This window comes from Parasteatoda tepidariorum, chromosome 6 (genome assembly GCF_043381705.1).
Source record: "Parasteatoda tepidariorum isolate YZ-2023 chromosome 6, CAS_Ptep_4.0, whole genome shotgun sequence".
In the NCBI taxonomy this organism is placed as follows: domain Eukaryota; kingdom Metazoa; phylum Arthropoda; class Arachnida; order Araneae; family Theridiidae; genus Parasteatoda; species Parasteatoda tepidariorum.
In genome coordinates this window covers 1,471,258-1,488,610 of record NC_092209.1, presented here as the reverse complement: position 1 = coordinate 1,488,610, position 17,353 = coordinate 1,471,258, and the positions used below count along the sequence as shown (strand labels likewise).

The 17,353-nt window shown below is 32.1% G+C and overlaps 1 protein-coding gene across 1 annotated transcript in view; it reads left to right on the top strand.

Annotated features, from left to right (window-relative positions):
- LOC107441138 (meiosis-specific nuclear structural protein 1) overlaps positions 1-9,057 on the top strand; it is an 18,131-nt gene extending 9,074 nt beyond the window's left edge. Inside the window, exons 2-5 of the mRNA XM_016054290.4 lie at positions 364-779; positions 1,283-1,670; positions 3,897-4,027; positions 8,645-9,057. Coding sequence (XP_015909776.2) covers positions 364-779; positions 1,283-1,670; positions 3,897-4,027; positions 8,645-8,887 — 1,178 coding nt within the window. The 3' untranslated portion in view covers positions 8,888-9,057. The remainder of the gene's footprint in view (positions 1-363; positions 780-1,282; positions 1,671-3,896; positions 4,028-8,644) is intronic.
- Positions 9,058-17,353: the final 8,296 nt, after the last annotated feature.

Sequence of the window (17,353 nt, the reverse complement as noted above, 5' to 3'; positions counted from 1 at the left end):
ATCCTGTTCTTAAATCTATTTTTGGCTCAACTATGCATTTAATTAAGAGCAGGACATATCTCCCTATGCTCTGTGTGGGAAAAGCTAGATTTCTTTCATAAACCAATAGTAATCCTTATCACTTCCCTTTTCCCCTCAAATATAACAAAATAGAGGGAAATTCCTTTGCTACTTTCCCTAAGATAAAAACTTAAGCACACAGTTTTTGAGTGCGATTTTGAGCTCCGCCTTTGCTAGAAAATGTCTTAAATATACTAAGTGAAGTTAATAAAATATTTTTTGCCTTCCAACTGCTATCTGCGTGGCCTAACATCACTCACCATGACTGCTACCCTTTCATATATATATATTGTTAATTGATAGGGGAAAAAAGATCAAACAAAGTGAGGGAAGAGAAGATTCGTCAATTATTATGGAAGAACGCGCCGGAACTCCAGAATCTGCGCAAAATGATCTTAGCCGCAGACGTCTGCAGAGAGCAGGCACTACAAATGGCTGAAAAGAATGCTCTACGAGAGCTTGAAGACGAACAGAAAAAGCACTTGGCAGAAATATCAGCGAAAGAGAAAGCCGCTCTGGAGGCCGAAGAAAGAGACAAGGATTTTCAAGAGATGAGAGCGAAACAGAAATACCACAGAGAATTAGATGAACAGCTTCGATTCAAAAGAACGCAAGAATCATCTGACGATGGCCAGGCCGAGAGGGAAAGAGCCGCCATTGATGAAATAAAAAGACAAATAGAGGAAGAGGACTTGAAGGAAGCGAGAGCAAAGATTGAGGTAACAGAAGTCAAATTTTAGTAAAAGGAAAATGTCTCCCTCGTGAATGTGCCCCCTCATTGTTTTCATTTTACTTTCTCATTTTTTTATTTATTGCACATTTTAAATTCAATTGCTTATCCCTAATTACCTGGTGATTTTAATTTCAGTCAATCCACGCTTGAGTAAGGAGTTTACTGAACTCCCCATTTACTCGGAGCCAGTTCGTGATAAAAAGAAATAAAATTTTTTTTTACTTCCGATACTCTTATAGGCTGTTTTCAGGCTCACATTATCAAGTCAGGACAACTCTGAGTCAAGCCGGGAATCGAAATTGGCTCCTACGACACATGGTCATTTTTTGCCTATCCTTGTAAGATGAAGTTCTTAATTTCAGAAATGGTGTAAATATAACGAGCTTTTTTTCAGGCTTGTGACGTCAAAAAACTCTTATCAGTCTTCTTGTAAATGTAGTGTAATGTAAATTCAAAACAGACATTAATTCTCGTTGCATTTTTCAACAGAAACAAAATGAGCTCCGCCGCCAGATGTCGGAACTTCTAATGGTGAGAGAGGAGTTGAGATCCCGAGAGAAGCTAAGGGAGGTGTCAGAGAGCTTGAAAGTGGACGAATACAGAAAGGCTCAGGAATTGAGAGCCAAAGGGCAGGAGGAGAAGAGACAATTGGAGCTGGAGCAGCGACTGCAGATACAAGAGGAACTTCTAGACTTCTTGGAGCAAATATGTCGGGAGAAGATGAAATGGGATGAACTCCGCACTGAGTTGGCGATAGAGCAGAGGGAAGAGGAAGAAAGGGAAAGGTTTCGAGAGGAAGAAATGAAACGAAAAAAATTCGGAAAAGATCTCCAAAAGGTTTATGATATGCAGTTGAAAGTCAAGAGGCAAAAGGAAGGTTAGTTTGATGTTTTTCCCCCGAGTCAGCTGTACTGTCTGTCGAACCAAAGAACTCCACCCACTACTCTCTGCTGTTATAAAAACAAGAAAAAGTGCATTTCATTCAAGGGAAGTTTTCGTTACTTCGTTCATCAATTCGAGTCAAAGACTGTCCTAAATGTTTACCATACAACTCAGATAAAAATAGTTTAACCTCGTAACCATAGTCACGGCTCTACATGACTGCTGAAGAGAGTTCTTTAGTCAGACAGAGAGTACACGCACTTATCTTTTTTTTACAGAAAAGAGAATACAAAAATACGTATTTAGTTATCTATCCTAAGTCTAAAAATTTAAAAATCAGCTTCGAGAGAAAATCCCATACCAAAAAAAAAAAAAAAAAAAANAAAAAAAAAAAAAAAAAAAAAAAAAAAAAAAAAAAAAAAGTGCTTAAGGGAAAAACAGCCAGTGACTAACTGCCTTTGAAGAGTTAATTTTTTCCTTTTAGAGAGTGGGGAACATTTCAGCATCAATAAAGGGACCGGAACAAAAAATTATAAATTGTTAGGTCTACAATTTTTAAATCATTGTAAAGAGTGCGATTTTAAACTACAAGATGGAAAATTTAAGCACAATCTTTCAAATAATGATATATGTATATGAAATTTTAAAAAAGCATTTTTAAAATTTGACTTTTCAAAAATTATTTGACCGTTTTCGTTCAAATTTTCTATTTTACTTTGCAAAAATGCATTCTTTCGAATGATGTAAAAATTTTGGTACCCTACAATTCTAAAGTTTTTTCAACTATTATTAAATAGAAAAATAAAAATAATAAATACTTATTAAAATCATTTTTTGCATTTAATTAGCTTTGGTTAAATAAATTTTATAATTGTGTACAAAAAATTTCTCCAACTATGAAATACGCCAATATTGAATTTAATATTAAGGGATCCTAACTTTTGACAACACTCTAGACCAAACTATTAGAATCCCATTTCCCAGATTTCAGCTATCCCACAGATTACATTGCCTTTCCCCAGATTTCTCAGATTGCGTGCCTCACATGTTTAGATAACTATGTCAAATGCGCAAATAAATACAATTTGTACTTTTTGCACATAAAACCCTTATAACTTCTAAACTATTAGTCTGATCGTCTCCAGGTTGGTCCCATTCGTTTCAACGTAAAAAATTACATTGATGCCTCACTTGAATGTATAGAAGAAATTCAATTTTCTTCCCTCAAAAAAGAGAAGAGTTATTTTCATTTATAATAATATACCAAACTTTTGTCAACAAAATAAATAAATAAAAAATAGCTAGGGCATTACAAAATACAATTTCTTTCAATAACTACTGGATTAATTACAGACTACAGTATTTATTAACGCAATAAAGTATTTTGGTATCTAACTATATGTAAAAATCTAATGATGGTATCACAGTTTTCCATTGTTGTCGGTGCATTTTTATTGACCGAAAAATCACATGGTATGGTAAGATCCAGTTTTACCACATTAATCGCCATCACCATAAAATTGATATAAGTCATAAAGTTATTGTTTTCCTATAAATACCTTTGCATCCCTAATTTAAAGGTATTTACCTCTACTGTTAATATTACGCTTTTGATTTTGTTTGTTTTCTAAATTAAGAGTTTAGGAGGATTGTTTTTATTTTCATTATTATTATTAGAATAACGTAATTCTACGTTAAATTTTAATGTAAAGTTATTTAAATCGGTGTCTGATCTTATTAACCTTTTTAAAATCATTATTTTTGTTACATATTTCATTAATATACTATTATGAATTACGGTTAAAGATACTCATTGCATGATTTAGAACTTAAATTTCAGATTCTTGCACCAATTGATTAACGCAAACATTGTATTTAAAATACATACGTCCATTTTGTAAGACAAAATATTAAATGACGGTTGCGAACTCACCAAATTTGTTATAATAATATACTATTAATTTTAAATGTTGTTTCACAAAATGATTTACGTCCACTTATAAATCCTAATAATATCATAAGGGAAATATTTCGACGTGGAGGCAAAAGTGTTCTTTTCAGTTGAATAAATTCAACTGTCTTATTATGCCAAGAAACAGCAATTATTGCGAAGCAATCATAGGGGTTGGTGAGCGTCAGCGAAAAGGGACCTTAGCCCCTTAGTTCATTTAAATTTTGTTATTAATATTAAATGTTTCAAATTATTTTTGATAACTTGTAGATTTGCAAAAAAAGGAGGACGAGTTATTCCGACAACGCATGATGAGGCAACTGCATGAGGAAGATAAGTTAGAACAGATGGGTGCTCAGAAGAGAAGACAAAAGCAATTGGAACACAAACATCAGGTCGAGGTAATTATAATTAAAAATATGATATAAATAAAGTATCACTCTAATATTAATTTTTGATTTTCAAGTAGCATAAGAAAATAATCTACTATGTTTAGATCCCTTCATTTAATATTTGATGTTTCCTCAGCTTTCAAGCAAACTATTTTTTATTTTTTAAACTTTTTGGTTGTTAATTCCTTATGTTTATATCCCCTTTGATGGAGGTTGAATTTCTGCGTTAAATATGCTTTATACTTTTATCAAAAGCTTATACTGAATATCTTTCATGTCATTTTGTCGCAAGGGCGCTCTGCTTTCCTATGAAATCACAAATAGATTTTCTGGATTACATCATTTGAACAAAAACAATTCAAATAATCTTAAATTAAACTCAGCGTGAAATTCAGTTTTTTAAAAATGTTAATTAATGACTTCTACCTAATTATAATTTAAGAAGAATTAAAAAAAGTGGTAGATGACAAAGTTCATTGGCTACATCCACTGTTCTCATAGCAGTCGGTATTCTTCTAGGATTCGATTTCCCGTGATGATGTGTGTTTGATTGCAATTCTGAAAATATACCGGTGATTTCGAAGGGGGGAAAGTCCCAAGCGTTGTGTGGAGACCTGGTGGTTACTTCTACTATTTTCCCTCTGGCATTATGTAGAATATTATCCAGTATTGTCTTCGAATCTTCATTCTGTATCTGTCATTCGAATCTTCATACTGTAGCTCTAGTGGAACGCCAAGTCAAAGCAAAATAAATATTTAAACTTGATACTTAACAGGGAAATCTGTTCTGCATTATATAAGAAAACTCTTTCTAAAGTTGCAAAAAAATATATACATCAGGGAAAGCAACAGTTTTTTTTTCTTAGATTAAAAAGTCTGTGATAAAAATTTTTAATATTTAAAACGTTCCTCCAAATTGTATTGTATGGACTCTTAAAAATATTCGGAAATCGGGAATTGTTAGTTGATTTTTATAGTTTTCATCTAGGTGGGAAAATTATGCCTAATTCGCAACTTTTTGTTAAATTTATGATTTTTGTTATGTTTAAACCAAGGTTTAAACTATTAAAAATTTTGATAATTCTTTTTATGTAGAGTATATCTATTGTGCGTTCAGAGGAAAGAAAAACAGAAAATAAGTCGCCACAATCTTGCCATATTTAGGGACTTTCTCCTCAATTTTTATTTTTAAAGAATCATGATCAATAAAAAAAGAGAGCAAAACGTAATTTTTTCAGATTTCAATGCAATTACAGTTTTTAATAAACTAAAGACGATAAAAAATTTAATTTATTTAGTATTAAACAAAACCTTAGATTGCTTTCATTCTCCATTGTTGTATCACTCAGATCTTTTTTTTTAATTTTTATTTCTATCCTTATATTTACATCCAATTTTTCTTCCAGCTCAAGGCAATNAGTTATAATCCATGAGTCCGAAAAAGTATACATAAGCTATTGAGAAAAAGAAGACAGTACAATATATGTATATATATATACACTAGAGGGCTCCGCCCCCTGCTCACTGCCGCTCGTCAACCCCCGATAATTGCTGCGCAATTACATTTTCGTTCGCTTCGCGAACAAACTTAAAGTGTTTGTTTCAATTGAAACAATGATGTTTCAATTGATGTGATCAATTGATGTTTCAATTGATTTTCAGTGAATTGATGATGCTTCAATTGAAACAATTATTTTTTATACATTGATCGTATTTACTGTCGAAATTTTTTTTCTTGGGAAATTTTTTTTTCAGTGAATTGATTGTTTTGATTGGCATAAAAAAATTTTCAAGAAATTATTTTCATATTTATTATTTTATGTGTTACAGTTTCTATGATTTATTGATTAGTTGAATTTATATTTTTATTTTACTGTAGTGTGTAGGGTTAATATGAAAATGCCATTAAAATATTTTTCACTTCTTAATACAACTATAATAATTATTGAAATTCAATTTTAATACCTGAATGCAATTGTGGTGTGGCAGAAATTTTAAATTAAATCAAGAAATGTTAAAACTAATACAAATAATTTGGAAAATGAATCAAATACTTGTTGTTAGAATTTGAAGTGAAGAGCAACCAAACATCAATGCTTGAGTCCAACGTTGTTAATTAGTTCATAGCCCAGTTCTAGCTCAGACATTTCATAAGCAAACAAAATTTCTTATGGCTGAGAGTCAATTCCAACATAGAGATAGAGTGACCAAACACAAACTTACAATGTATAGTATCCGGATACACTCAAAGTACATTAAAAATAAAAATATAAAAGTGACAACTACCCGATGGTGACTAAGAAAACTGTCTTGTTAAATACTAACACAAGTAGTACTTTAAAAATAAACCCAAACCTCTGCACAAAAATTACTTTGAAAAATATCCGAACTGAGATTTTTGAAGAAAAAAAAATTATGTCCCAAAAGAAAGAGAGATATAAATGTAAACCAACAAAAGGTAATTTGCAAATTAACCAAACTTGCACTTCAGATTAAAAATAAGGAAAATAGCTAGGTCAGTCAAATTTTAAAAACTGATTTACCTTAATACCATATTAAATTTGAAAGCTTTGTTAATTAAAAGAAATTATTTATTAAAAAAATAAAAGAAAAATTTGAACATAAAAGAGATAAATGAGAATAACAAGAATGTAAATAAAGTGAATTTAAAGAAAAATAAAACGAAAAATAGACATAAAAATAAAAATTTAAATAGCAAAACTGAAAATAGTCTTGAATTTTCAAATATTCTTGAGACTAAATGTGACAATGATGCGTAACATTGTCAAAATTATGTTGACAGAATTGTACAAATCCTAGATAATAAATAAATTCCTAACTTCAGGAAATTTTCAAATATTTTGCTATTAAAGTGGCAAATATGTAAGGTAAATAATAAATAAAGTGAAATGAAGTCAATACTGAAGTCTTGGATTTCAGAGTAACAACCACTATCTCATTTTTATTTTTATTTGTTTTCAAACAAGGTAAACAATACTCAAGACTAATTCCAGATTGAAATTTTTCCTGTAAAACTGTTTTTTGTATTATGTGTTACTTACATTTTAACTTACACTTTTTCAAAAATGTTTATAATTTTTTATCATGATTGAAAAGTTAACTTAAATTGAGTTATTATGAAGAATACTTCTTATGGTGAAAAAACTGTTATGAAAAGACTTGGAACTGAAAAAACTGTTAAGTCCAAAAAAAAAAAAAAAAAAAAAAAAAAAAAAAAAAAAAAAAAAAANTTGAAAATGAAAATCTTAAATTTACTGATGATGCTACAACAGATTTCTAATTGTGTTAAAATTTTTACCTTGAGTTCAAATGTAATTTTTTTATAATTCATATTACTTTTATGTATTGTTAACATTACAAATTTGATTTTTTTCATTTTAATTGTACTTCTACCACAGGGAAGATTTTGCAAATGGATAATTTCTAAAATTTTTGGATTGTAATTAAACATTTTTGGCGAGGGTGGATGTAACATAAAAAGCTTTAATTAACCTTTTTATGTTGGTTCTTTTCTGAATATCCTTTTATTTTATTTTATTAATTTAATCGAAATACTTTCTCACACTTTTAAATTCACATCCTGTCCTTAAATCTATTTTTGGATCAACTATGCATCAATTAAAAGCAGGATATTTTTCCCCTTTACTCTCTGGGGGAATCGCGAGACCTATTTGATAAACCAATTACAATTACTAAGATTTCCCTCTTTTCCCTAAATTGAAACATTTTACGGATTTACTTTGCAAGATTTTCCCTTACATATAATCAGGAAGCACAACTTTTCGTACTCACTTTCATGACTGCTTTGCTTAATAATTAATAAATGCATTTTGTACCCTCCTTCCCTGTCTAAGACCTGTCTTAATCCTTCCACTCGGCATCGACGTTATATATATATAAGTTCAAAATGAAGACAAAACAAAGAAAAATTTTAGACATATGAAAAAGGGGAAGGGGAATATATATATATATATATATACCAAAGAGCCATTACATTATGATCACCCTGCTAATAATATGTAGGACCTATTTTAACCCTCAAAACAGCTAGCACCCGGTGTGGCATTGATTCCACAAGGTGCTGATAGGTAGTCTGAGGTATCTGGTACCAAGCGCTCATCAACTGGTCCTGCAATTACCTCACATCGCGAGGGTGTAGCGTGGCAGCACGAATTTGGTTTTCCAAGTAGGATTAAAAATGCTCTATTGGATTAAGGTCAGGTGAATTTGGGGGCCAAGACATGACTTGAAAATTACTGGAATGTTCCTCGAGGATTCGACGCTTATGACATGGCACAGTATCCTGTTGGTAAACGCCATCCCCCGCAGGAAAAACTGTTGCCATGAATGGGTGCAACTATGTTCAAGTAGCTTACAGACGTCAGGGATTGTTCTATAAGGATTATGGATCCCAATGTGCCCATGAAAACATTGTTCCTGGGTGAGAAACCATTAAAACCTGGGCGAGCCCACTGTTATAGATGGAGGGTGGTCATAATGTAATGGCTCTTCGGTGTATNTGTATATATATATATATATATATATATATATATATATTCCACAAACTTTTTCTTAAAGATAACTATAATTAGATTTGTTTTACAGTCACTGTTAAATGAAAACCGACTTAAAAAAGCAGCTGAAAAGTCTAGAGAAATGGCGGATCAGGACTATCAGATGAAAGTAGAAGCAGAACGCGTCAGAATGGTTGAGGAAGAGAGGATTCGATTCCTGAAAGAACATGCCAGTGATCTACTTGGTTATCTCCCAAAAGGAATATTCACAGATAAAGAAACTCTTGAACATTTGGGTGAAAAATTTAAAAAGTTCTACTACCCTTCAGAGTGAATCTTCGGCGATTGAATTTTTGATTGTTTTGTGAAACACGAATTTTTTATGCATCGTATCGTTTTGTAAGGTATTGCCTCTCTCAGAAACTTTTTGAGAATTATATATTGCACTCCAAAACATTTCTTGAAAATTGTAACAAAACTGATAAAATTTAGATTTTGCCAAAATACGTTCTATATTTATTAGAACATAGAAAAAATAGAGAAATGGATTAATTAAACCGTGTAAGATTTTATTTTATATTTAATGCTGTTACAAACAAAATGTACGCTTTTATTTCTATACTTAATACTTTCAAATTCAATATATATATATATATGGTAGTTAGTGCAGCATTGGATGAAATAACGACGATAATTTAACAAACATAACAATTTAATAGAAATAAAAGGATAAGTTTAACATTATTGACATGACTGGTGAGAGCTTCCTTCGCGCAGTATCGACCAAATGCATGTGAATAAGAAATAGATTGTTCTATGGTATTAAGTCAAGACTTAATTATAAACTCGGAAGTTTCCCATCGGGACCTCCCCTTCGGGACTCGTTGGCGCCTCTCTTCTAGGAAGTAGTATCTCATGATTTCTTCTCAGTATTACATGATAAAGAATGATGATGTAATCTTCTGAGATATTACACCAAGTTGCTGAAAGTCAACATAATTCGGCGATCCTGACAACAAAATGTCCTCATTTTTATCAGAACAGCTTCAGACACAGTTAGCTGAAGAAAAAGAAAAAGAACGAGAAAGCAAAATATAAAAAATAAGCAACAATTTTTTAATTTACTGACCACGGTTTCGTGTGGTGAGCTATAGATGAAGTATTTATTGGTCCATCATGATTCCCGACTTTTAGCACACCGTATCTATCATTCTTCTTCACTTTTGTGATTTGGTATGGACCGACGAACTTGGGCCTTAATTTGAGACCAGATCCAAACTGAGTAAATGATTCTATACGTTCTTTCTCCAGCATTTGCAGAATTTATAAGTCCTCTTTTGTTTTCATTTTCACTCCGATTAAAAGCTGGAATGGTGTCATCTGAGTGCTCCTAGAAACTGTAGAATTTATGGTACGCTGTACTGTTGGAACAAATTTGTACCACTTAGTTGGATCTTTTATCAATAGTTTTGCCAGTATCGGTATGAGGATCTTATGCATTATTTCCACTTGCCCATTACCGCGAGGAGTACCTGTTGTTATTTTAACATGTTCGATACCTTCATCTTGGCAATAAGTCTCAAAATCTGAAGTAAACGCAGTACCTCTGTCAGTAATTATTCGTGAAGGATTCCCAGAAGTTATCTGTTGAGCTTATAACTTATCTATTACCTCTAGGCTTGTCGTAGATTTGGTTGGGTAGAACCAAACAAACTTGGTAAAAGCGTCTACCACGGTGAAAATATGTTTATAGTTTTTATTAATTGAAGGCATGGGACTAGTGAAATCAATATGGTAAATATCTGAGGAAATATTATTTTTAGGAATCGGGATCAAAACCCCTTCTCTTTTTCCTGCCTTCCTATTCACTAATATGCACTCAACACAATTACTTACAACATTTTCAACACATTTCTTCATATCTGGAAAATAATAGTTTTGTTTAAGTACATCAAGAGTTTTAATAACTAAAATGACCTTTAGCATGTGTAGATTTGTTTCATGTCAGTTTGCATTTGTTGTGGAACCACTAACAAGTAAGTATCATTCTCAAGTTTATATAAAACATTATTTTTTACCACAAAATCGTCAATTGATTTATTTTCCCAAAGTTGTTTAATAGAGTTAATGTATTCATCATTTTTCTGGTTAGTAACAATTTTAGAGGTTAGTTCGTCACAAGTAATATGCATCATACTAGGATATCTACTTAAACAATCAACATGTTTCATTTGTTTACCTGGGCTACGTACAATTTCATAGTCAAAATCTTGCAAAAATAATGCCCACCTAACAATTTTAGGAGTTAATTGCTTTTTACTCATAGTCTTTTGAAAAGCTGAACAGTCTGTTACTAGCTTCAATTTATTTCCCACTAACTAATTTAGAAATTTTTTCAAAGCCTCAATTATAGCCAATACTTCAAGTTCATAACTTGAATAATTCTCCTCTTGAGGAGTCGTTTTTTTACTCATATAGTGTATTGGGTGTAATTTGTTATCATCAGATTACTAAAAAAGAATAGCACCATACCCGAATTTACTTGCATCGGTATGTAACTCAAGTTTTGCTCTTTGTTTAAAAATGTGTAGCACTGGATTTTCAGAAAGTTTTTGTTTTAAAGTTTGAAATGCTGTTTGTTGGTCTGGGCCAAAATAAAATACACTGTTATCCCGAAGTAAATCACTTAATGGTTTAGCAATTAAAGCATAATTAAGAATAAACTTCTTAAAATATCCGGTTAAACCAAGAAAACTCTGCACCTGTTTAGTAGATTTAGGTACAGGAAAATTTTGAACAGCTAATATTTTTTCGGAAGACTTTTTAAGGGTACCGTTTTCAATAATTTAACCCAAAAAGTTAATTTTAGACATCAAAAACTGGCATTTTCTTAAATTAAGTTCCAATCCATATTCGGACGCAGTTTGTAATNAATGTTTTTTCGGAAGACGGTTTAAGGGTACCGTTTTCAATAATTTAACCCAAAAAGTTAATTTTAGACATCAAAAACTGGCATTTCCTTAAATTAAGTTCCAATCCATATTCGGACACAGTTTGTAATACTCTCGTTAACCCGTTCAGTGCGTCTATTTCACTTTCTGCGGCTATAAAAATATCATCCATGAAGATGACAACAACACCTTCTCTAAGAAGATCACGGAACACATAATTGATGTACCTTTGGAATGTAGGCTATTACACAACCCAAATGGCACTTTATAAAACTCATACTGCCCATCAGGTGTCACAAATGAGGTATACTTTTCACTGTCCTCGTCTACGTCTATATAGAAACATCCATTATTTCAAAGATCAATTTTGCTACATATTTTAGAACTTTGTAATTGGTCTAACACATCTTCAATTAGAGGTAAGGGGTATCTATCTTTAATTGTTTTTGAATTTAATTTCCGGTAATCTATGCACGATCTTAGGCTATTATCTTTCTTTTTGCAAAGAACTATTGGGAAGCAATAATCAGAGCAACTCTCTCTACTAATTATGTCTATTTCCAACCATTCTGATATCTGAGTATTTACTTTTTGTTTCTCAGAAAAAGATAAACGTCTAGCCCTTTGACATACTGGAATTTCATCTTTTAAAATAATTTTCATTGTTAACTTAATGTCTTTAATTTTGTTTGGTTTGTAATTATTAATCAACACTGACATTTCATTTCTAATACAAGAGTAATTAACATGTGATAAATCAAGTTCATCATTACTATACACCTTGTTGATATTAAATAAACAAAAACATTCACAAGAGCAAGAGTCATTACGAGGGTTGCTATTTATATTTCTGGCCTAATAATGAAAAAACAAATATGTAGGATCGAAATTGGTTTTATTGTTTTTCAAAATATTCTCCATGATGATCAATACACTTTTGCATGCGTTTGAACCAATTTTCAAAGCACTTTTTCCAGTCCGATTGAGGTAACTCCAAAACATGCGTTTTGAATGCATCAACCGCTTCTTCGGGGGTCGAAAATCGTTGTCCACGTAATTTATTTTTGATGTGTGGGAATAAGAAGAAGTCATTGGGTGCCAAATCAGGGCTGTACGGCGGATGACCCATCAGTTCGATCTTTCGCTCCGTCAGAAATGCCTTTGTTTGAGTCGATGTGTGAGAGCTCGCATTGTCATGATGAAGAATGATTCGCCTGTTCTTCTGCTTTTTTCGAATTTCTCCGATGACTTCTGGCAAACAAATGGTCGTGTACCATTCAGAATTGACCGTCCTGCGTTGCTCTAACGCCACTGTTGCCACATGACCGTTAATGCCGAAGAAACAGGCAATCATTTGTTTCGATGTGCTTCTTCCTCGAACAACTTTTGTTGGTTTTGCCTCGTCTTGGAAGACCCATACAGTTGATTGCTGTTTTGTTTCCGGCTCATATGCATAGATCCATGATTCGTCACCTGTGTAGATGTTATACACAGCCTTTGATGTACCTTGAACGTATTTTTCCAACATTTCCTTGCACCAATCGACACGAGCCTTTTTTTGAGCGTTTGTCAGATTATGCGGGATCCAACGCGAACAAATTTTTTTTACGCTCAAATGTTCATGCAATATTTTATTGATGCTAGTCATACTAATGTCCAAAGACGCCTCTATCTCACGGTATGTCACATGACGATCTTGCTTTATCAGTTCACGCACAGCATCGATCTTTTCTGGCACAACAACGGATTTTGGACGACCTGCACGGGATTCGTCCTGGATCGAACATCGACCACGATTAAATTCGTTATACCAATTTTTTACAGTGCTGTAGGATGGCGCTTTATCGCTGAATAAAGAATTAAGTTCATCGAAGCACTCTTGTCTTGACAATTCACGTCGAAAGTTATGAAAAATAATGGCACGAAAATGTTCACGATTCAATTCCATTTTTTGAAAGAGAAGAACTTTTCAATTTACTGTTAACAACACAAATGAAGCTATAATGGTAAATCGTCTGTGAATTTATGTTTAAAATATCAAACTATCGATTAAAATCGCCTGCAGTCGCCTAGCAACACTAACTGTTGCCAAGGCCAGAAATATAAATATCAAATAGCAACCCTCGTAATATTGAAACAAGAACAGTCATAAAAATCCTCACTCTTAGAAGTTTCGGTTTGCGTATTTACATTTGAAGAAAGCTGATCTAGTTTTATTAATTGGTCGTAAATCGTTGGGTTTAGGAAAGCTTCTACTTCAAGATCGTCCGAAACAGCGGCGCTGACCTTCAACCCTGACTCATTAGGATTTAAAGACATTTCAATCTCTCTAAGTTTCGCTTCTCGTCTGTCCCCAAAACACGAGGTTAGTATTATGCTAGATTGGAGAGAATCGTTTATTTTTATTTTATTTGAATTAATCACCGATAATTGAGCCCCAGAATCAATTATGCCATTCACTGGGATATTTTTATTCAAATAAATCTGAGCATACATCAACTCGTGCTTAAAATTATTTTCTCCAGATGGTCTGCATGTATTTACACTAAAGCTTTTATTTTTTAAGTTTTCTCTGGGAGAGGTATTTTTTCTTTCTGATTTATCGCTTCTGGAATCATATGTTTTTTTCAATCTTGTTTGGCATTCGAGGGCAAAATGATTAATTTCCCCGCAAATATAGCATTGTCTCTCCGCTCTATTTTGTTTATCTATCGCTTGAGAAAAACGATCTGGATGGTTTTTTCTGAAAAAATTTTTCTCGCTTCGAAAGAAAGTGTTCTCCCTATATTTATGGGTATTGGAAACTTCTCTGTGTGGCATATTTTTTGACGTAGTGTAAATGTCTAATTCTCGTGCTAACTCGACAGGATTAAATCAATTTTCTCCCTGACGGATTAAAAAATGACTGGCCATCTCTTTATTTAATGTCTCAATTATTTTATCGGATGTGATTAAATTGCATAATGATTTAAATGTTTCAACTTTACGTAATTTGCAATAATACTCGAAATGTGAATTCAAGCGAGTAGCAAATTGAATATATGTTTCTTTTTTAAATTTTGAGGAATTTTTAAAGTTATTCAAACATTCTTAGGGAGTTTATTGAAAATCGCGCAATATTAAAGCTTTTAATTTTTCATAGTTTTTTAAATCATCATCTTCAATGTATAACAAGACGCTGTTTGCTTTTTCACCTACCATATTGATTAAGATTTCAGCTTTAAGCCCCTAATTTATGTTTTTCGTACTAAAAGCTCTTTCCAACGATGAAAAAAATTGATTAAAGTTTTCAGGTTTCGATGGAACTGGAAGAGCTATAATTAATGCTATGAATTAGATTCTCAATTTTTGCTTCGGGTGTATCATTTATTGTTTTGGGAGGGTCGATTTCAAATGCTTTGTTTTTTGCCTCTAATAAAAGCATTTCTTTCTCGAGTCTTTCTAATTTTAATTTTTCTAGCTCAACTTGAATTTCGCTTAGTTTAAGTTCCCTGTCCGCTGTTTGTACTCTTTCTTCTACGGCGTTAGTTATTAAATTTTTGACAAATTCAGAATCATTTTTAAATATTTCGGTGGATTCAATTTTCTCTTTTAATTTAACAATATTATCGCTGCTGTCTGCGATACCTCCTATTTCCTCTAATACTTTTACTAGGTCTTCTTTCTTTGAATTTTTATACATTTTTAAAATTGAAAATTTCCTTCCTTGATTGAAGAGACTCTCCAATGGTAATCCAATGTTTCATTGATTCAAGCCAGATTCGTATCCCTTTCGTATCCAAGGATTTTACAACTGCACTTTCAGGAAAAGTTGACTGCCCTTCTGAGTTGCACAAAATATTCCAATAGTTCCGGAAAGTTTCTGGATCAGTTCTGCTCTTCACGGCAGATTCAGTTGTTGCTGCTGTCCTTCGCGACAGATTCAGTTATTGTTGATTTTTTGCTGCACTTCTCCTGTCCTGATCGCTATTGCTACGGAAAATTCGTGGATTCCAACTGCCCTTCTCGGCAGATTTAAGACGGAATTTAACACAGGAACAACATTCGAGTGAATGTTAATTTGATAAACCGCTCCTCCACGAGCGTAGAATTTAGGTGAACACCGAATTCGGTTTTCGATGAACCGAGTAGGGGAACAATGATTCCCCTACTTGGGATTTAAAACAGGAACAAAATCTGCAGCTCCTATTCAAGAGCAAAATTTTTTTCTTTTCTTTTTCCCCGGTGAATATTCCCTTCTTGGGATTTCAAAAGTTATTTGGCTGAAAAATCCCCCGCTCGGGATTTCGAAGCTGCTTTAGTAACAATATCAAAGCAATTAATGTGACAGTTGTAAAAAATATATGTATTTTGCTTCGAATTTTTTGAACCTATGAAATGGTGAGCCTATAAACTTAAGCAATAAAAATATATTATTAGATTGCGATAAGCAGAGAGCTCGCCGCACTTAACTATACTCAATGCCAATGCTCAATATTATTACATTTAATTATTTAATGAAAGATAATTTTAGCTTTTTAACATTGTTTTGAAATACTATGCAAAAAACAAACCTATAAAATTTATTGACCTATTACTTTCAACGCAATATATATAATTATTTGGAAAAAAAATTTTGCATGGAACTTTTAAAAAGCTTTAAAGTCCCATTAATATCTTTCTTTTTTATAAGCTCAATTTTTCAATAAGCTTAATTTCTTTATAAGCTCAATTTTTTCTTCTTTTTTTGTAAAAAAATTCTTAGTTTATTTTTTTCCGACAAAATTGCTTTTTTCTTTATATTATTAAAATTAATTTGATTTAAAATAATAGAAAGAAAATCAAGGCAAAGTATTGTAACTATTTTTTTATTTTCGATGCTTTCTTCCATACGTTTAAGATAAGATTAAGATATCCTTCTCTTTATTGAATTAACAAATTAAAATTTTACACCATAGTAAAATATATTATCCCTAACCTTAGTGATATGCAGAAGGCGTGAAGGCGGAAACGGCTGCAGGCATCTAGCTAAATTGATGAACAAGGATACTGTAACTTTCTAAAATTATGTATATATATATACATATTTTACAGCTATATCTTTCTTTTTTGTACGTAAATAGTTCTGGGGACTGTGAAGATAGCGACAACGGGATGGAGCCCCATAATTTAAAAAAAGAAAAATTGAAACTAAATTAATTTTTTATATTATATCGACATTTTAAATTGTTATTTTTAGCTGATAATTTGACGATATGTACTGAGAAATTCAAAATCTCCATTTTTGAAGGTATTTAATATAAGTTACTTTTTCTTTAGCTTTGATCGTAGATAATAGATGTTGGTCTTACTGTGGATTCGTTGATGGGTGAAACAGGAAAAATCTTACAATATTTTAACACTTATAAAATCAAATGTTAATAAAAGAAAATTACTTATAATTGTTTCAAATAATGTTTTACTGCCTTTTCGACAGTAGATTCGAAAATATTATAGCATTATACATTCAATGACAAAAAGTTCTTCTCTTTTGATTTTATCATAGTTAAAACTTTTAATATTTTGCAATTAGAATTTTTAATCAATTTTGCCCCAACAAATTTTAAATTCAATGTCGGAAGGATCAAAGGCAGTTTTTTAACTAATTTATTTAAATTTAAATAATTATCTGTTATTAGTTTTGGTTTGCCATCATTTAAGTAATTTCATCATAGATGTTAGATTACCATTGCCAACTAAAAAGGTCCCGCAGTGGATTGATCGTTAAGATACGGTTCCCAGCAGATCACCGAAGTCAAGCATCACTGACTGCGGTCAGTGTGCAGGTGGGTGAACANTAGGGACCGAGGGTGTGCGGTATTGGTCCTCGT